At 39.5% G+C, this 22,697-nt stretch overlaps 1 protein-coding gene across 1 annotated transcript in view; it reads right to left on the reverse strand.

Moving 5' to 3' along the window:
• plppr5b (phospholipid phosphatase related 5b) overlaps positions 1 to 22,697 on the reverse strand; it is a 173,678-nt gene that overhangs the window by 13,607 nt on the left and 137,374 nt on the right. The window contains exons 6-7 of the mRNA XM_042399259.1: positions 16,320 to 16,496; positions 884 to 1,018 (exon numbers count right to left, since the gene is read on the reverse strand). Of these exons, the coding sequence (XP_042255193.1) occupies positions 884 to 1,018; positions 16,320 to 16,496 (312 nt within the window). The remainder of the gene's footprint in view (positions 1 to 883; positions 1,019 to 16,319; positions 16,497 to 22,697) is intronic.

Below are 22,697 nucleotides of genomic sequence, written 5' to 3' on the forward strand. Positions count from 1 at the left end.
TGAGTTTTGTCAACTACATAGGTTTGGTTTTGGATATTTTTTGTCGGACGGCAAAAATAATTGCGTATGTGTACTTGCCCTCTAATGTTTAAGTTAATGTTTACTTTTTCAGTATTAAACCAAAACCACCATCTTTCCCTGACCCTAGTCAAGAGCTGTGAGTCGCTAAACAGAACCAGAAACTAAATGCAAACAGTTTGCTGTACTGATGGAATTAATGCTGTGGAAATGTACAATTTATTGAATTTGTCAAGACAACAGCTAAATGTGGAAGAAGTGTTGAGTTTGCATGAACCAGAGAACAGCATAGGAATGAAGGACTGTCTCTAAAGTAAATTCATTCCAAATGAAGACCCAGTTCTCTCTGCAATAGAGTAAATAGAGGGTAAGGTCACTATTTGAGAATTTAAAATCAATGCATCAGACCACTTCTGAATACAAATCATTTACTAAAAATGTTTTCGTTTCTACTAACCTCTGTTAGTCCATGAATCAGGTAAATGTGAGATATATGTTTAACTCCAAATAATGCTCCGCTTTTGTTCAGCCATCAGTGCAACTGTATGTTTTCTCTGAATAATAATGATAATAAAATGAATAATAGCAAATTAAGGTATTATTTTAAGGAGATTTTTAGGTTCCATAACAATCTAAATGCAAACTCAATGAATAGAATTGGAAAGAAAATGAATATTAGCATGACTATCAACTTCAATCCATAAATAAAAGTTCACAGATCCACATTAATCTAAACCTGATGTACAGTATAAATGTACTTTCACACACACACACACACTGTATTCTAGAGTGATTAAACTGGATCCAGCAGATAAGCAGGTGTGTGCTGTGAGTGTGTGTGTGTGTTGTATTGAGCTGTACTGACCTGTGAGGCAATGTACTTCTCTAGAGGACTCTCCACTTGGCCCATGTTCAGCATGGCTGTGTTTGGCCGCTGCTCCCCTGGTGACTCCTCGCTCAGCAATAACTTGCCTTTGAAGTTATGGACCACACACACCACCTACAGCACACACACACACACACACACACACACACACACACACACATAGCAAAGAGGATACACACATCAATGAAAATGTACATATACTGCCAATTACACACACACACACACACACACACACACACTAGTCTCCCAGCAGAGGACAGAGATGTGTTTTTCAAGGACTGATAGAGATTCCTGAGCAGTTGCATGGATTAAGAGAGTAATTCAAGTATGTAGGTCACATGTGTGTGTGTGTGTGTGTGTGTGTTGACTTTTTTCCTGGGGGTACTACTATAGCTATGATGGATGTGTAATAAGGAGCAAAACAAGGCTTTGAGGTTCAAAATGAAATAACCAATTTCAAGTTGGCTGATCAGAGAAGAGACACACACTAACACACACACACACACACTGAGGGCTGGGGAATGTATTGAGCTGCGTTGAGTCCTACTTCCTACAGAGCAGTGCAACCTGGGAACTTTGTATGGAGGGATCAACAAGCTTGCTAGCAAATCTGAGGAAAAGTTATTGACCACAAACAACCAATTAGGTTTCTGTTCTTTTCTTGGTTCGCCACCGATGTTTCATGTGCCAAGGGCCAAATTGGGATTAACACCAAGACTGAGCTGGGATGGAGGACTGATGCTGTTCCATCCAGATTAGAGCTTGCAAAAACAAAGGCTTTACTTCATTAAGAGAAATTGTTCCAAGAGAAAGACACAACATGTTCTTCTGGTAATGAACGGCGGCTTACTTACTTGCAAAAAAACAAACTTCTTTACTCTGAACTATGAGCACCAGTAAGCCGACTTCACTTTGTATGCAACACAAACATCACTCAGGATTTCTTTCCCTAAGCTCACATATGATGCTGCATGTCACCACCCAACTCTGTCTCCAGCATAATATGTTTAGAAACTAGCAATTTGTAACGCCAAAAAAAATGTTTAGGAGGAAATGCAATTGCTGCTTGGATTATGCTCACTGGTAATGAGTTTTCCAATCCAGGAATTAACAGGGAGGTGGTCAGGGTGGATGGTGGCATACAGAGCACAGGACTGTGACAAGAAGCCCAGTTCATGTCCTGAGTCCCACATGTTGTCAGGTTTAAGCTACTCAAACACTTGGTTAGAGTAAGGAAAAGACAGTGGTTTGGTTAAATATTGGTTTAAATATTTAAAATATTAAAGAGACCACTATTCTAACTACAACCAAGTGTTTAAGAATCCTAAACAGAAGCATGTAAATGTTAATAACACTAGTTTTCAAACTTAAAGAATGCAAACGCAACGAGGAGCAGGCCAGTGTGAGCTTCAGCTAGGACTGCAACTAACTATTCTTTTCATTTCATTCATTTTCAATTCATCTGGCAATTATTTTCTCAATAATAATTGAATTTACATTAAAACACGTCACACAACTCAAGTCGAGCAGTGCTGGGTTTGTGCACAAAGTCGTAATATCGTATGTTTTGCATTAATGGTCATTTATATTACTGTGGCAAATTTTTCTACCCAGACGTAAATATTGTATCTTGCAAACATCTTAAAAACAGATGATGGTGATGTTGTTTTGTATACTTCATATTTATGGTGATCTTTAAGTCACATGACTTTTTGATGTCTTAATGTCCAGATGTTTTCAATCTAGCACACATCTCGAAATATGAATGGATAGAGGAGATTGTCAGGGTTCCATGTTGATGGGACATTCTAGTAATGTCAAAACATGTATTGATAATTCAGTTCAATTCAATTCAATTTTATTTATATGGTGCCAAAGAAGGGTAGACACAGAGAAGCAGAATAACAACAATAATAACAATAACAATAATAATTAAAGCTGCAAGCAGCATCGGTTGGGACCTCGCACTCTGGCCCGTCAGGATCAGATCATTTTGTTTTCTAAAAATGAGGGATATTTCTTACAAGTGTGGTGTGCTTTTATTTTGAAAGTTTGATTGACTTGATGAGAGAAGATGAGAGTTTTCTGCAGGGTGAGACATGTCTGTCTTGCTCACACCTGTGTCATCAAAATCATGCAAGTTTTGGGCTCATTCACTTGAATTTCAATTAGTAAATTGAAAACTCTTGATGAGTTTGTGTGTAAATCAAATTAATCTCCTTATTTTCATCAAGTCTATTTTTAGAAAAGGAAAGACTTTAAACCCACATGACCTGGTCAAAGTTTGATTGACATGTGTGCTGTCAGGTGTGTAGAGACCATAAGTAAATGCAGCTGAACACAGAAAAATACTCATATATTTGAATGGAGAGTGTGAGCAAACCCACACCTTTTTGAACATTTACTGCTTCCACATAGTTTTAGATACAGACTTCATTTGAACTTTAAATGAGTCACGAGACTTTGACCTACAAATCTTTTTCTATTTTTTACTGTTTTTGAGATATTAGAGTGTGAGTTTTAGAGTCTTTTCTTGCTCCTCCTGTGATTATATAATGAGTGTGTATTGCAGAATGTTTCACAGCACTGAGGGAGTGACATCACCAGGAGCAGTTGGAGAGGAGGATTTTAGAGCACGCTTCTTGTGAAATCTCCTCATAAATCCCATGACTTTGGCCAAATCTTACATTAAAAATCATATCTTTTAGTAGGAAATTTTGCGGCGAATCCATTGATACAGGTTTGAAAGTGGTCAGACTTATAGTTTAGACATCAGAACCATTTGTTTGACACAAAGTTCATGCCCATAGATTGCCTCCCCATTGTTTTACATTGTAAGTGTGATGTGGCACTGCAACTTTGAGGGCTTATAAAATCCAATCTGTTCAAGTTATTACAAAGTTTTAAACAATTTTTTTCAGCATAGTGTCATAAGTCATCTATTTAAGTTTGGAGCCAATACCATCAACGCCCTTGGAGGAGATAGCGTTTGTTCGGGGGCCAAAATTGAGGCAAAGTCTTATTTTGAAAGGCTAATTGCGGACTTCCTATTGGATTTAGGTCAGGGGTGTCAGTGTATGATTTGTAGGTCTTGAGGACACAAATAATTGAGTTTTTGTTTGATCCCTCCACGACATTCCTATGGGCCGTGGCGGCCATTTTAGTTACATAGGTGGCGCCAGAGAGCACATTTTGGCACTTTAAGGGTTAATTTTTACATTTTATCAAATTTTTCACCAGACCTGATGTGTGTGCCAAATTAGGTGAGTTTTTGAGCATGTTTAGGGGGTCAAATTTAGGTGTGATATCCCATAATAATAAAGAAAGAAAGAAAGAAAGAAACTAACACACAAAAAACAATAGGTCCTTGCCCTTAGGTGTTGACCCTATTGTTTTACAGTAGTCCTCTGCCTTTTGGGCTCGGTCCCTAAATATAAAATATTGATCCTTATTTGCATTCGAAAGGACTTCTATGTATTTTGTGATTTTGGGAAAACATTGGATTTGAAAGAATGCTTCAGTGCTTTTCATAATTTTATAAAACCTTCCTGCAACGTCGCATGTTTACGAAGGTTTACATTGTGAGAATGTTTTGAGGATGTTGCTTTCAGCGAAAATTCTGTTCAAAATGTGCTCAAGTGATTTTAAATATATGTGTTTAATGTTTTGACTGTTTTGAAATCATAGAAAAAAGAGGCTGCAGAACTTGCCTGAGAATCGTCACATTTTAAAGGTTTCTTCAGTGACTATTATTCACAGTGTAATTAGCACCAAATTCATATTCATTCATCTGCGCGGCTGCTTCACTGTAGCTGGATACTGTTTCTCTCTGCAACCACAGGCAGTCATGGGGGTCTAAATGAAATCTACACACTACATTATTCATGCTAAACACTTTGCCATATTTTTTAGGCTGACACTAATCTTTCTGACATACATGCAGTTAGGGGTGAAACTCACGGTTCGGATCGTATCACGGATTTGAGTCACGGATCAGATCATTTTATGGATCAGCCAAAAAAACAAAAAGAAAGGGGGAGGGACAAATAAAACTTTGTTTTCCATATATTCTGTCAAACACTTACAGAAAGGAACTTTAGCCCATGGTCTTAAATGAAAACAACATTCAAGATGTCTAATGTTTAAATCAAATCTTAAAATATATAAAATACTTAATGCTCAATTGTTAAATTAAATTGCAATATGAGGCCTGATACCTTCCTCTTTTAAACATGGTAGTGAATGAAACAACATTCTGTGTCCACCTCATCAAAACTTGATGATAACTTACAAACATGAACACACGTCGTGTCCTGCAGCTCTTCGAACAAGCCACTAAACAAACATTCACTGGGAAAAAGTGCACTGCTAACATCAGTTAGCAGCTATGTAGCTAAGTAGCTGCTCAGCTGCAACATATTAAACATCGTGTGTAAACATACCAGATGTCACTGCAGACCTGTTAGATGCTGGTTTGGTCGTTGCTCTTCAAAATCCCTGTTAGCGACATGCTGTTTGTCCATGACTTTTACTTACAGCAGTTTGTTTACGTTGTCTTAAATGAGACATTAAATTTTGCAATTAATCCGCGGTTCACATGTCTGCTGAACTGCGGGGGGCGATCCGTACGGATCATGGATCAACTACGATGCGTTACACCACTACAAGCAATGCAAATATTGTAGTAAATATTGTCAAGCTGATGTGACAATGAGGTCTAACAGAAATTATTGCACTCATTTTTGCATTATGATGACCACTGACTGAGTTTTTGTGTTTTTAATAACCAACACTGACAGCAGCCTTTAACTAGGTCAATTATTCAGGGGTCTGTATCACAAAGCAAGTTCAACTTAAAGGTGTTTAATAAATCAGCTTCCAGAACAAAGTAGAAATCAGCTGGTTTAGTGATCATTAATCACTAATTTAAATAATGTCAACATCAATGTAACTTTGCTCCAAAGATTTCAATCTTTTTAAATCTGATAAATAAAGAGATTTAAGATTAAATCTGATTTAACCTGATATCTTTTATTTTTTAATCCAACTTTTATTTTTTAATCCAACTTTTATTTTTTAATCCAACTTTTATTTTTTAATCTGATATCTGCTGTCAGGTCACATGACCTCCTCCATGGTTGAGCTCATGATGTCATCAGTTCCGGATGTCATCAGACATGTGACCTTTGTTAATCTGTCACACATCAAAGGCAAACGGCTTTATGATGCAAGATTCTGAAAGTTTATCTGTAAGGCTGAGACCATCTCATCTCATCTCATCTCATCTCACATCTGCACACAAGTACAGTGTTCCAGAGTGACGAAGAACGAAGAACGAAGGCCATCCTTCACGCACAACTACCGTCTACCTCTACAGTCTACGACTCTCATCTTACTCTTTACTACCTCTGGACATTGTTTTTATTAAAACAATGAACAGAGATATAAGACGTCAGGGCAGATTTGCTGATGCTGCACCACATCAGCGTCCAAACCAGCAGAGACCAGTGGCTGGAAGGCCTCCCTGTCGCGAGTGCCGACATCTGTATAGTCGCATCAGCATTGCTGACAAGCAGATCGCTGAATGGAACGACTGGTCCCAATATGTAAATGAGAGGTTTCACACTAGTAAGGAGACCATAAAAAGGCTGGAAGAACAACTGGAGTCCAAGGAGAGGGAACTGACAGAGGTGCTCTAGAAGAGCAGACAGGACATCTCTGAGAGAGATTTACTCATCTCCTCCCTCAGAGAGAGTCTCCAAACTAAGAGCAGGCAGGCCGACACCATCGAACACTTCTGGAAGGAGGAGTGTATGAAGATCACAGCCAGATGTGAGGCAGAAAAAGCTGTACTGTTAGCTTCTGCCCAGCTGAGAGAGGAGGCACTTCTGCACAGCCAGAAGATGGAAGAGAAACAACATGAAAACCAGGAGAAGAAAGATGAGAAACAAGAAGAAAATGAGGGGAAGAAAGAAGAGAAACAAGAAGAAAATGAGGGGAAGAAAGAAGAGAAACAAGAAGAAAATGAGGGGAAGAAACAAAAGAAAGCAAGACAAAAACGGGAGAAGGAGGAAAATAAACAAAGAGCAAAAGAAGAGAGGAAGAAACAAAAAGAGGAGAAAATGGAAAAGAAGAAGCAAGAAAAAGAGGAGAAAATGGCACAGAAACAGAGAGAAAACAAGGAGAAGAAAACAGGTTTTTGGAGCTGGTTACGCAAGAAGAACAGCGACAGCGACAAAAAGGTGGAGGAACCCCCTCTCCTCTCCACCCTTCCTCCCTCTCTCCATCCTCCCTCCTCTCCTCCATCTTTCTCACCCCCATCCTCCTTAACCCCTGACTCCTCTTCCTACTCCGTTCTAGCTTTCCGCCCTCTCCGCCAACCTCTCTCCTCACCCCAACCCTCTCTCCTGTCCCCCTCTACCTCTCTTCCCTCTCCCCCACCCCTCCTCCACCTTTCCTAACCTCCTTCCTTCCCTCTCCAGGGCGGCACGCGGGCTCAGTGATCAGCACTGCAGCCTCACAGAAACACCTCCACCTGCCTGTTTCTGCTTGTTTCTGTGTGGAGTTTGCATGTTCTCCTCGTGTCTGCGTGGGTTTTCTCCCGGCTCTTGGGTTTCCTCCCACAACACAAAGACATGCAGGTCAGGCTCATTGGAAACTACTAAATTACACCTCAATTGATCACAAATACCTGATGAAAATACAAATAAAAAAATAAAAAAATAAAAAACAACAACTGTATGACTTTATACTGTGAATGTTAGAAAGTAGAAGCTCTGCTGTCAAATATGATGTTATGATTTAAACAAGAGTAAAGTTCCATTCAGACAGGATGAACATCACAGGAGGAGGTGGGGAATCAAATATTCTCTGTGCTCCTCTGTAAGTCAACTCATGGTTCCTGACGCCATTTTAACCATGAAGAAAAGACAGGATGTGGTCTGTAATAGACATGAATATCCAGCTGGACAAAGCCTAATCATGAATATCAACACATGTTTCAGACATAAACACTTGATTGTTATTATTCAGTGTGACTTTTTCTGCCCTCACTATGTGTGTAGGTGCACAACTCTGCAGCCAGTTAAACACATTTCCAATAAATTACTGGAAGCAAATGTGAAACTGTGCAAAAGTTCAATAATGGTGATTACAAATAAAAGATACCACAATCATTCAGACTCACACTGTAGTATAAGTATAAGCTGGCTGTCAAATGACTTCTGTTATTCATGCTGGGAAGAAACACAGTGTTATCTGTGAAGATCAACATTAAGTCCTCATAGGAAGCAGCTACATGTAAACATACACACAACAAACAAGAACTGCTAATAGAGAACTCAGCATACATTTAATGGTGTAAATTAGCCAAAATGTAAACTAATATTGGCTGAAAACTGGGAGTAAAGACAATACCAGTCCAGACCTGTAATTGATGTTACAACAGCCCATTTCATTAGCTTTTATTGGGTCTTTCTCTCCTGATGGTTTTATGTTTTCTGTCCACATTGGTTCCCAAACAGGCTAATACAGTATGTTGCTGTTAGCATTTTTCCATGTCATTGTTCCAACAGTGATTTAAAAAACATGTTTCTGATCTTTCACCCACATTACAAGTCACTCAGAAAAATCTGCCACTGGTGGTGAACTTATATTCAAGTTTCAAGATCCAACACTGAATTATTATTATCATTATTATTATTATTATTATTATTATTATTGTTAGCATATTTTATTTCACAATGTTTGGGATAGTGACAGACCAAGACATCAGATTCTTTAATCAGATTGGTTGTTTGAATCTCATTTTTGGTTTTTATAATTTACTTTTATCACTTTGTTTTACAGTAGTCCTCTGCTCGGTCCCTGATAATAATAATAATAGCCTAATAGTAGAGATATGACTAGTAATAACAACAGCAGCAATAGCCGGAGAAGGACACCACCAAGACGGCCATTCCCACCATCCCCGCACCACTCCCACAGTGGCCAATGATGAAAATACAATGCCAAATGAATAAACTACAGAAACTCCATTTTCATTGTCAAATGCTGGTTTGCTTCTCAACACTTCCAGTTTACATACATGTATGGATATAACAGTAAAAAGATCCACTCAGTTACTTTTACAGAAGTCATAAATTTAATGATTATGAGCCAAGTCTTTTTTCTGTGAATAAGATTTACTGATGCTGATCCTAAACAGAAGAACCACAGAGAAACAGTCATCTTTGTACAGGGTAAGCCCTGCTGAATTTTACAGTGTGTGTATGATGTCTGTGTGTTCTGGTTTGACGGAGTTATGATTCTGAGATTAATTGGTAGGAATTTTGACACAAATTGCATCCCACAGGTGCAAAGGGTTCATTTAAATAATCATTCCTAAGCTGGCAGGATCAGATACTGTAGAGAAACAATGATATATGTTGGCAGTTTCCTCATTTCGCAGATTAAATATCATCCAACAGTATTACACTTCTTCTGTATTAAATGCATATATATTTGTTGTATATGAATGTAAATTTTAAGATTCGGAGATTTAATGGAAATTTCATGTCCATTAATATCCATTGTCTACATGCAGCTGAAGTTCTCATAAAGTAGGACACACTCTGAGAACACTAAACATCCAACCCTAACACCAGACAAGAAAATCAATATTGGACAAATCAGTAAAAGGCTGGATTATGTTCAGTGACAATGATTTTTTTTCACCCAGTCCCAGCGCTTTTGAAATCCCTACTACTGCTGTGGGGTTAAGTTACAGGAAAAGATTATAGTTACAGTTATAAAAAGGTGGAAATCACTCCTCAAATGAGCTACATGCCCATTCACCACCCAACCTCCACACCCTTGTAATTTCCACCTCGCTACAAAGAGGACACGTAATGTGAATTGTCCAATATGGATGTAATTTTTAGGATACTGGCATGATACATGCAGTGTGCTTTGAAGACACCGACATTATCTTGTTAGTGGTTTAGAGGGGATCCTTCCACCGCCAAACTGTCTTTACGCCATGCAATAGTCATTTCAATCAGGAAAGTCAACAATGAAGAAGTTGACCTCAGCCATTCCAACTTGAATACTTGAATTAAAATTGCTGCACCTATTGCTGAGAGTTATTCTTAGTTGTTATATAGACATATGAGGTCAGCATTAGTTTCCCATGATGGCCTAAATGTACTGTACTTCCTGATATCACTCTGTCTGAGCACCTCTTCCCAGTTTTTGGCACTGAATTATAGGGGCCAGTTTATGAGTTTAATTTCTAAGAAAAAACAGGTTGGTGTGCACCGCGGCCCTTTTATTGCTCCCAATATATCAGCTGTCTCTAGTGGAGATCATTTGTACTTATAAAGAAGCTTTGCTGCAAAGCCAAGAGTGGGCCAATCTGCTCTGATTCACTGTTCTCTGTGATAATGAGAGCTATTTGTTTAAGGCAGCCATGTTTAAATGAGTGGAGATCTTGGTGTGAGGAGAGGAGAGGAGAGGAGAGGAGAGGAGAGGAGAGGAGAGGAGAGGAGAGGAGAGGAGAGGAGAGGAGAGGAGAGAGCAGAGGAGGAGGAGAGAGAGGACAGGACCGAGGAGAGATGAGAGGAGAGACAAGAAAGGAGAGGAAAGAGTTTCACTGATGTTCATAAAGTGTTGTCTTTGTATTTTTCCTATCTTTGTCCATCACTAATGGCACTCTAGTGTTTTTTTTTTACCAATATTACTGAAGCTTTGTATGAGAGGCTGAGCGAGGTCTTATCACAAACCTGCTCTCTCCAAACCCTCTACACCGCAAAGAAAGCAGTGGCCTTTCTCTGTCGAACACAAGAGGAAGAAAGAGGATCAGAGAGGAAAAACAGAGAGAGAGACTATCTTCTTCCTCTTTCTGTCTTTCAGCTGCTGCTAGGAAACATACTGTATCTGGGGCCCACTCATCATCACTGTGTGCATATGGCATGATAGCGTGCAGCACAGCTGTGAGAGCAAGACAAGCCTTGATGTACAGTATTTCATGAAAGAATGCATTACATATAAAAAAGCATGTGTAGCCACACACTGACAGCAATTAGGTCTACATGTAATGTACATGTTCCTGCTGCGCAAGCTGCAAAGCCTGTCTAGTACATGAGATAGCTCTACATAATAATCACCTCTTAGATAATTGAGAAAATAAATAGAAAAAACTGAAAACAATTAGCAACACATTCCACTGAATCACAAATAAAAGGGATGGATAGTTCTCTACATTACTATATCTTGAGTAAAGAAAGATTAAATTGGTAAATATGTTGTATTACTTCCTGAAGTAAAAAAAAACCTGGTAATGGATTCCATACCACCATTGCTGGATAATGAACTGTTCACTGTATTGAACTAGTCCTACATGGAGGCAACAGAAAGCTCCCCTCTGCCTGCCGAGTGAAATAATGATGCCTGTGAAAAAAAAACAAAAAAAAAAACTGCAGGGTTCTATAAATTATTTCTGGGATTTTAGTTATTATGATGTTTCTTATAAAGCACACTGAAGAGACAAGCAGTTAGTCATTGTACCTGCGAAGAGCCATGAAGGCTGATTTGCTCTGTGCTACCTGGAACCTGTTTAAATGACTTTCTATCTTGTTGGACCAAATCACTGAACAATGTGTACTGTGATAATACTAATGCTTATAGTAAAAGTCTCACTTTTTCCTCTGTAACTCACATACTGGTTTTATTCACTAATCATTTCCAATGCTTCTACTTTTGTTGTTAAGGGAGTATATAGAAACTGATGAAGTATCATAAGAACACTGTAACATGTTGATACTCTACTACTACATTTATTTTTTAAAAGCGTATGTATTCTGCACATTTCCAGCTCTACATTTATATTCTGGGGCTCTACTGGAATATCTTTGCATGATTTACAGTTAAAACTCCTTATTTATCTCAGTTTTAGCTCCTGTCTCTTTAAGGCCTGCCTCCTGATGAGCCCACTCTGTTCCGATTGGTCAGTTTCTGGAAGTTGCATCTCAGGCTGACTTTTGGTGGCTCAGGAGGCTACTTCAACAAACCATGAACCAAACTATTTTCACTTCTTTTTCTCATTCTTTACTCAAAATGTCAACTTCTCAAATCCATCCGTACAAATGATCCTCACTCTGGATCACTGGATTAAAAACAAACAGTAACTCTTGTACTCTAGACTTGTGACATGTTGAACATTAATAGCACTCACACCTTAAGGCATCACACACATCATAAACAACATTTGCTAACTTAAACTGACAGTCCAGTATTTAAGGATAAACAATAACATTTTTAATTCCTCTTAGCTTTTCATTCTATTTAGGACAATGTACTGTATATTAGAGTTTCCACTTTACTTCTTAAGCAGGATATTACATTACACTTATCCAGTCTTACTACAGGTTTATACACTCTACCAAACCTTGTCACTATCCAACCTTCTTTCTGTTAAATCCATTACTTTCACTCTGTCTCTGACAAGAGCTCTGGTGCTGTGATTCCATTCCTATTGGCTCTGTGCTCAATTTCATAGTCTCTGTGTTCATTGTTGCTGCTCCTGATGGCACAAGTTTTAGATTTCGCCTGTTCCTTCTCACCTCTCCTTCTGTCGGTGAGTCCACTTGGTATGATTACTGAGTACAGTTCTCCCGGATGACAGATGCTGGTCCTTTCCATGTCTTGTCCTCATCCAACTTTAACAGAACTTTGTCTCCAGTCTTTTACACCATGTCTTCTGTTGAAGTAAAGTACCTGTTGTTGCTTAGTCTCTACATCTCTGCGTCTGATTTATCAGGCCACTTAGGGACCAGATTCCTTTTGAGTAAAGGAGTGTGGTTCAGCTGGGCTTACACCAGTAGAGGTCATTGGTGTTGCTCTGTAGCACATTAATGCTAATGGTGGGTCCTCTTGTTTAAGGATGCGTTTTGCAGTTTGAACTCTGCATGTCCGTTGACATGGGCAATGTCATACTGTCTGCAAAAGTTTTTCCAAGTCTCACTTGTGCATTGTGGACTGTTATCACTGACTATCTGGTCAAGAATGCCAATTCTTGCAAATGTGGATTTCAGTAACTTAACAACCTGTGGTAGTTGGCCAGAGCAAGATTTCCAAGCAGATATCACAATGTGGTGCTTGCCCTTATATTCACATACATCCGTGGCTATCTTTTGCCATGATTGTTCAGGCAGAGTTGTTGTGTGGGTTGTTGTGGCTCTTTGCGCTGTGTACACTTGTTTTTCTGGCAGAAGTGGCATGTTTCCACAATGCATTTAATATCAGCAGATATTTTAGGCTACCACACAGTTTCCTTTGCACATTCTCTACATTTTGACAGGCTTTGATGTCCATCATGTATGTGCTCCAGTATTTCCTGACTGCGCAATTACAATGTGATAGCCTAGTGTGGTAAGACCCTCACATGTTGACGATGAATCTTTCATTGGGTAATAGTCTTTTGCACTGTTTGTGATGCTACTCACTCGTTCAGGCCATCCATCTTTGATCAGCTTCATACACTGCAACTGCTCATCCCTCTGTGTAGCAGACCATATCATGTCCAGTTTGTGCTGTGGTATTGGCCAACTGTGAGTGACAGCATTAACGTGACAAGCAATGATCATCTCTGTGGTGTTGGCTCTGTCCTTTACAGGGCTGCGTGACAACGCATCAGCAATGACCAGTGTTTTCCCTGGTGCATATTCTGCCTTGGCATTGAACTGCATCAGGAGTCTTTGACATCTCAATGATACTGCATCCAAATCTATCCATGCCCACCAGGTACTTTTGGAACCTCTCACAGGCCAAGTCTCCTGCTAAACATTCGTTCTCAATTTGCACGTATCTGGTTTCCGCATCTTTTTCATTTCAAAATTGTAATAAGAGGATAAACCCCTTGAGATACACTATCTCGTTTTCAAGGGGGTCCTTAGGTACAAAACATGAAAGTTAACAAAAATTTTAACAAAAATCAAAGTAATAAATACATAATAATAATGACAATAGATTAAACAATCCAACAACACAACATAGTACCATCAACAAGGACATACACATAAGGGCTCTCCCACCATCCTAAACCACACCCACTACATCTTAAAAGTGTAATCTGCACAAAAATGAATGAGAAATAAAATAAATGAACAGAACAAATAACATTATGTCAAAGTACTGAGACTACTTATAAACTAAAAATGAGGGTTAATACAATCAAAAACAAGAACAAGTAGATTTAAGGTAAACAAGCAAAGAAGTCATGGAAAAAAGTAATCGATCTAAGTGAGTTATTATCTGCAGAGCAAATTATCTGAGTGACCAATTATTCCTGTCTGATGGTGCTTTAAACTTAAAAGCACATCTCTCAATTTCTTTAAAGATTTTAGGCACAATAGCAAAAAGGTTATTGAATGTTTCTGAGTGAATATGATGATCTGTATGGAACTAAGAGCTGTAAGTATAAAGGATAGTTAAAGTAAATGTATTTGAAAACAAAGAGCAACCAATGAAAATGTCATCTAGAGTGAAGTGGTAGCCAGTCAGTCTCTGTCAGTCTCCTGGAACAAAAGGCTTCCAGCTTTCGCCATGCAATTGTAGAAGGACGCCCCCTATCCCGCTCACATCTGCTGAAACAGCTGTCTGTCTTTGTAGGTCATAGTGAGCCAAGAGGGGTGAGGTGATAAAGGGTTCTTTGAGTGGTGAAAACATGTCCTTCCCATGGACAGTGACATTGTCCATATACACGCTACTCCCTCTAGTCCCTCCAGCAGTTCATTCATTTTGCGCTGGAATATGTCTGGAGTAATATTTATCCCAAAAGGCAGGCTCTTGAAACAATACCTCCCAAAATGTGTGATGAAGGTGGTTAGGAGGCTGCTGTCTTCAAGCAATGGTATCTGCCAAAAGCTTGAAGCTGCATCCAGAGACGTGAAGATTGTGGAACCTGACAGCTTGGCCAGTGTCTCCTCTGTCGTTGGCAGTTGATATCTCTCTCTTTTGATGTTCTCATTTAGCTTTTGGAGTCCTGTACAGATTCTCACTGCGTCTGTTGGCTTCATGACCAGCACCATAGGAGCACACCTGTCTGTAGGGTGCATGACTCTGAGTATCATGCCCTGCTCGTCCATTCACTGCAACTCAGTTTGGACTTTAGGAGGAAGTGGTAGAGGGACTCTTCTGGATGTATGTACAGCATATGGTACAGCTGTTCATTGCGGTAACGTCAGCTCCTGTATCGATTCTAAACCTAACTGGAGTTTCCTATATTTATTTGTTCTGTCCAATGCTCAACACTGCCCTGATTTACTTTACATACTGCTCCAAGATAAACGTTTTCCTCAGTCTGTCATGAGTGACTTCTCTTACTGACTTGGAGAAATATTTTCTCTCCCAATGACCCTTTTTACCACATTTACTACACTCAGATTCTAATGCTGAGCATTCGGCTGGGGCTTTGTGCTTCTCTTTCCTGCATAGGCGGCACCTGGTGTCCCTGGAGTGGGCTTACTACCGTCCATCACTTCTCTCCTTAACAGGCTGTCTCCCACCTCTCTCCGATGTTCACCTATGTGTTACCTCCTGCATGTTGAGTGCTGCCCGTTGCTCCTGCTGGCTTATCTGCTGTGCTACGTCCTCGGCTTGTCTTACAATGTGGACTGCAGTTTCCAAGGTTAGGTCGCACATGAGCTGTAGTCGCCAAGAGAGCTCTTTGTCTGTCTCTGATATGTTTTTCAGTTGAAGTTGAAGTTTTCCAGCAAGTTAAACTTTGCCATAGCATCATGTGCCTCTCTCAGAACACTTCTGACACCATGTACTCAGAACAAGCAGTTTATTAACTTCACAACAACATCATAGCATGAGCAGTACACTAAATGCTGTCAACCAACCTTGTTGCCTCACTTACTGTTCATAACAGGGTAGTTGCTTATTCTAGCTCTCTGATTGGTTACACAGTATGTCTGTCTACTTGTATTACCCAATAACTTGACAGCAACCAAGGCTATGGAACAGATGGCTGTTTATGGGCATGCACGACAATCTGATGTCAGCTCTACAGCAAGGTAGAAAAAAACGTTGCAAACAAAGCATTCAAGGCAGGTTGTAGTCCTGGATTTTGACTTGCGGGGAGCATTTCTATATAAGTTCACCTCAAGTTTTGGAACTTTTACCATGTTTAAGATCCAACATCAGAACAGTATATAAATAAGATAAAACCACAAAAAGCATAAGATGCAAGGAGGATCATCTGTGGTTGAAACAACCATAAAATGAAAGAGGAGGGTAACAGTCAGAGGTATACTCTCACTCAAGTAGTTATTTTGACAACTACTTATACTTAAATGCAGTTTTAGACTATCCTACCCATCCTTTGTCTTTCCATGCAGCACACACTTATGATGTTTGTGGGTGTGAGTCTCACCAGGAAAGTGGCGATGGCAGTGCCGATGATGAAGCCAGCGATGACATCCGACCAGTGGTTGCGATACTCAGCTACGCGGTTCAGACCGGTGAGGAAGGCCAGACACATGAGCCCAAGGGACAACACAGGCTTGGCCAGACGAGTGCCCTTCGCCTGCACTGTGCATGTCACATACATCTGCCAGGAAGACAGTTAAAAGGATTAGATCATCTGAGTTTTAATACATCATGTAAAATCACTGGTGCTGTTACTTTTTCAGTTAAGAAACATTCCATAAATCAAGACCCTACTCTATCCCAAAGATTCAGAGAAAGACATTCATGCTGATATACAGTTTGATTTCTGTAACACTTTGTTCACCTGCTTCAGCCTGTCTACACTTATTCAACTAAAACTGTTCCCCCGAAACCCTGTGGCTCTGAATTCAAACAAGATTTACAGTAGATGCTACAATACAGGAGCTCTGTATTGTCTCATTTGGCAGCAGCGAAATCCAAGTATTTAGCCATAATCACAGATATATTTTTGTCACTTTTAGAGCAAATTTTATTTCCAATGAATCCAAGCTGAACTCCTCAGTGTCAATGAACAAACCTACCAGAGTCTTCCAGAATTTGCTTTTTACATAAATATTTCTTTGTTAGAGGTGGTTTAAAGCAGCTAATCAATATTAATAATGCAATATGTATTGTGAAAGGTGGAAACTGTCTGCACATGAAAAATTAAAGAAATTATCTTTTTTTTTTCAAATGCTGGAAAAAACATACAGTATGTCTGCATTTAACTGTCAAGTGACCTCCAGAAGCTATGTGAATTATAACCTGTCTGTTAGGAGGAAAGGTGGAGACGGAGTCGTGAGACGTTGTTTAGTTACACCATCTCTTAAAGGACAGGTTCACAATTTTTTAAGTATGTCTTAAAACAACAGTCAGGTGTCCATATGAACAGTGAAAGAAGTTTTCTTCGCTGTAATCATTCCTCCTGTTCATACTGGATATTAAAAGATCCTCTTCAAATGTAAGTGATAGGGGCCAAAATCCACAGTGTGTCCACACAGTCATTTTGTTCAAAAATGCATTTAAAAGTTGATCCGAGGCTTATATGAGGCTTCAGCAGCATGAACAGGAGGAATGTTTATGGCAAGAAAAAACTATTTCAATGTTCGTTTGGACACCTGACTGTTGTTTTAAGACAGACTGAATTGTAAACCCGTCCTTTAAGGTGCTTACAGACAGCGAGCGGTGTCTTGAAGTTTGAGATGGTTCAGCTCTTTCAACTAACTGCTGCAGCTCACTTTGTGACCATGGCAACCTCAGAAACCACAGTGAGGAAAACAGTACAGGAACAGATATGTGTATCTGAGTTTCCTGAATAACACACCTCTTCACCAGCAGAGAAGACAGATCAATGAAGAGAAATGATTTTGGAAGCCAATGATGTTATATTTTGTTGGTTACTTTTGAAGATTTATTTAAAAGTTTTTGCTTGTAGTGACAAACCCACAGAGAACTCTGCAGCTCCCCTCAGCTGAACAACTTTTTAGCCTCTTTTAAGCTCATTATTTTGGTTTTCCAGCTCACAAACTGCACCCTCATCAACCTAATTTCCTGCTGCAGCAGACAATTAAAAGGAGTGTGAGTAATAGACTTACTTTCACCAGGTGGAAGGAAACACGATTCAAAATAAATGAACGTATTTGTGTGTAGCCATAAAGTTGCATGAAATTGATGCATTTAATACCAATGTAGGCTAAAATAATCCTGAGGACTGTGTGTTAAGAGAAAACTGAGATTTTGGACATAGGTGCTAAAGCCCTTAGACAACTTGTCTGCGAGTACCTGGTGTCCTGATCACTAGTAACAAGTGACCAGATTAAAAAAACGTGGATGGTGAACTCAGCTTTAAGGATCATATTAACAGCATCATCAACGTTGCCTTTTTCCAACTCAGAAACAATTCCAGAATCAGAGGCTTTCTTTCACAATGTGACTCAGAGAAACTCATGCATGCATTTGTCATGAGCAGGCTAGATTATTGCACCTCTCTCTTTATGGGTCTTCCAAACAAAACAATCCATAGATTACAATTTATCCAGAACTCAGCCACACAAGTTCTAACTGGGATAAAAAGATCAGACCATATAACTCCAGTCCTCCTGAACTTTCACTGGCTACCTGTTGTTTCCAGAATACAACTCAAAATCCTCCTTTTGGTTTACGAAGCACTCGCTGGTCTGGCTCCACAGTACATCTCAGACATGCTGTCAGTTTATAACCCCAGCAGATCTCTCCAGTCACAAGGTGGAAATCTCCTCCATGAGCCTAGAGCACTTTCAAAGTCTTGTGAGATGGCATTCAGTATTTATGCACCTAAAGAATGGAACAGTTTGCCTGCTGAACTTAGACTTGCTCCAACACTGTGTACTTTTAAAAGCAAATTTAAAACCTTCAGTCCAGCATTTTCTTAACAGAACACACCGTATATGTACAGTGTGTTTGTTTGTGTATGTATAGGTGATTGTATATGAATGTATGCATGATGTTTCTGTTTATTTGCACATTTTTGCTGTTTCTTTTTTATGTAAAGCACTTTGAACTAATTAATTCTGTTCAGCTGTAAAGACCAGAGCTTTGCATATCAAATGACAAAACCTTCTGTGCTGTATGAAGAGACTGGTGTGTAGGTAACGTTACATTCTCTGTGTTAAAAGGTGTGATGAAACTGGTGCTTATTGGTTTGACAGCTGATATAAAAGTTTGGGCAGTGTGTGCCAGTGTGTAAAGGACAGCAGAAAGTAAAAACTGTCATGTGATGAGAGGAAACTTGACTGAATTCATACTGCATGTCTCAGAGGTGTTTCTGAGGATTTTTCCACGTGTAAACTGCTCTCCTGACAGGAAAATGCTGAAAAGCTAATATTATTCCGGTTTGACTTTCAAAAATATTCGTAAAGTTCCTTCCGTTCCTAATGTTTTATTAACAACTCTGTGCTGAAATGCCACCAGACAGCTGTGACTGTGAGTCAATATGAGCTGATATGTTAAGTCTCTCCTCCAGGCATCTTTCTATTTTCTCTCCTGTATTTAGAGAGGTGCTGGCAGATCTGCCACCACAACTACAAGATGAAAAGTAAAAAGTGAAAAATATAAGGAGAAAGAAGCAGATGGGGAGTGATAGATAGATAGATAGATAGATAGATAGATAGATAGATAGATAGATAGATAGATAGAACAGAAAGCAACCATGTTTTAAAACTTCATCCAAAGATTGAAGATGAAAAAGTAGAAAATCCTGCAGCGTCTGAGTCTCGTTAAGCAGACAGTTGACTGTAAAATGCGCCGAACACACACACAAACACTTGCTGATAACGGAGGCAAGATTGTCTCCAAAAATGAGTTTCAGCCGTTCCTGACCTAAATTTCCATCCTCTGGAAGGCTGTAAAGACTTTTTAGCTTCTGAACAACCAGCAACACTTCCAGTGTCTGCTTTGCTCGTCATCTGGCTGTAATGCAAACTCTAACTACAGAAGTTACTTCAGGAATGGCTCATGCTAAAGCTTCCTAGCGTATTTCATTTGACTTTCTGGTGTGATATAGTAACAGCCTCATTCTTGAGGCACAAATTTTAAAATTTTAAATAATTTAAGAAGGCAGAGGAGATAGGATTGAGTAATTTTACAGCACAGGAGGGTCCACCATCACCCTGATCCATCCTAAAGATCATTTTTCTTGTTTTCCACAATTCCAGCCCATTAACACAACACTAATACTGCAGATCTTTTTCACAGTAGACATTTGTCATGATAGAAAAAGCACAGGTTGTTACTAATAACATTTTAGATTGCTCTGCTCTATTCAAGTGTCCCAGTAAGTCAGCATACAGGACCATGAAACTGAAAGAGCTAAATGGAATTCAGCCATCATTCATTGTATTAGTAACATTACATTACATTGTATTCAGTCATTTGGCAGGCACTTTTATTCAAAATGACTTACCAGCGAACAATACAGTCCAGCATTAGAGGACAGTGACTCTTGCAAGAGCTGTGGTACCAACTCTCAAGTAGCTGACCTAGTACAAGTGCGATGACAAAGAGCACTAGGCAGAAGTTGTTTTGTTTTGTTTATTTAATATATAAAGTAAGAAACAACAGGAAGTAGACAAGCGCATAAGAAATAACATAAGCAACAAGAAAGAAGTGCAACAATCAAAGTGCTAAAAAGGTTACAGGGGCTCAAGTCTTGAGGTGTTCACAGAAGAGCTGATTTTCAGGTGTTTCTTGAATGCACCAAGGGACACCATGTGGAGATGGATAGCTCCTTCCACCATCAGGGAACCACAAATGAGAAGAGGTCTGGATAGTGATTTTGTACCAGACGTGGTTCATTTGCAGTCCGGAGCATACAGCCTGATGAGTGACTCAGTGTGTGAGGGTGCCATTCCATTTGTTGCCTTGAAGGCAAGCATCAAAGCTTTGAACTTAATGCGAGCCGCTGCCGGGAGCCAGTGGAAGGAGATGAACAGAGGTGTGACATGAGCTTGTTTAGGTTGGTTGAACACCAGACGTGCTGCTGCTTGCTGAATCCTCTGCAGAGGTTTAACAGTGAATGTTGATAGCCCAACCAGGAGTGAGCCGCAGTAGTCCAGTCATGAGATGACCAGCACTTGGACTAGAAGTTGCATTACATGCTCAGAAAGGTATGGCCAAAGCCTCCTGATGTTATACAAAGTGAGTCTGCATGACCAGGATACTGGTGACACATCAGGAGACGCCCAGGTGAGAGCGGTGTCTAAATAATACTAAATAAAGATGTTCAAATCTACATAAAGAAACAATGTAGGAGCAACAAACAGCAACTGATGACACGTCTAAAAGCTGATGGCAAGACAACATATATAATCATCACCTATTAGCTATGAGTTTACCTGCACCTTTAACCTTTTTGTGGTTCAGCTTTAGGCAATTCAAGCACCTGGTTAGGATTAAGGAAAGATCATTGTCTTGGTTGGATATTAAAAAAGTCAACACTGACATGGTACAGGACATCTTCACAGTAAACACAGTATTTAGCACAAGAAACACCTGGGGCCCGATGCATGAACGATACGTATGAACAAAAACCTGCCATTTCCTGCACATGAACTGGTATTTAGAAACACAGAATGTGTGATGACAATGTGTGCACCTCATGCACACTTTACACCAGGCATACACATGTTTTTCCTTGGTGACCTGAGGGTGATGTGATGAGGTGGAGATGACATATAAGGTGAGAGACTGAATCTTTTAGTAAAATGTTGCTTGTTTAGGTTGATAACCAGCTGCACTGATTGTGTGATTTTATACAGGTATTGATAAAATGCCAGTCAAAGGTTCATTTATGAAGTTAACATTGATTAATTACTTTTGTGTTTAATTGTATCATTCTTTTAATTTACATCAGAGTCAACATTTTATTTTGCTCTTAATTCTTTTTATTTTATCTTTAGTTGTGTCACACCTTGTAAAGTCGGATTAGATATGAGCTACAAACTAATCATTGATTACATTCCTGAGATATCACTGCCGGTCAATGTGATGAATTAATGATAGGGTATAAAGAGCCGTAATGACAGCTGTTCTTCTGTTGGAGAACCTCGTCAGTGCGATACAATCTGTGAAACTGCACTTCTTCTTGCCCATTTGTTTCATTGACGGCTGTACAGACTGGGGGAGCAGGTGGTGAGTTGATATGAAAACGGCTGGTTCAGGGTGTGTCTGAGTCCATTTATGGTTAATTGTGGGAGTGGAAATGAGGCTCGTGCATGTGCGCCCAGTTCCCCAATGACTGAGAACCATGTGTAAGCACAGCTTTATAAATCTGACGAAAAGAATGCGTATGCATATTTCTGGCTTTGTGCGTGTACACAGTTTTAGTCATGAATCTACACAGGGTTTTATGCGTCTGGCCCCAGGTCTTCAACATCAAAGTCCAGGTGCAATAAAGTAGCAAATCATGGAATGGAAAAAATATTTCCAGTGAATATAATCGAGGCAATCTCCAAAATGTGTTTGGAGAAACACGAGACCGGGCTGAGAAGAGAGGAGAGGAAGGGCTAGAGACTCATACTCATTCACTCTCGCTTTCTTTCTCTGTCTGTTTCTAACTGGTATCAAGACTAATTAGCCCTTAATTAACCCTTCTCTTTTTATATTGAGATTTTTTTAATATACAACAGTCCGCAGAGAAAAAAAAAAAATTGAGCTTTGTCATCACCTAGACAACATATACCAGTATGAAGATTCTACATGGCTCCTGCTTTGAAATACCGACCTTTGAACCTTCTAGAGAACTCTTGACCTCAGCTGTGAGTATAGTCAACTACTAGGGGTGATG

This window comes from Thunnus maccoyii, chromosome 21, assembly GCF_910596095.1.
Source record: "Thunnus maccoyii chromosome 21, fThuMac1.1, whole genome shotgun sequence".
NCBI lineage: Eukaryota > Metazoa > Chordata > Actinopteri > Scombriformes > Scombridae > Thunnus > Thunnus maccoyii.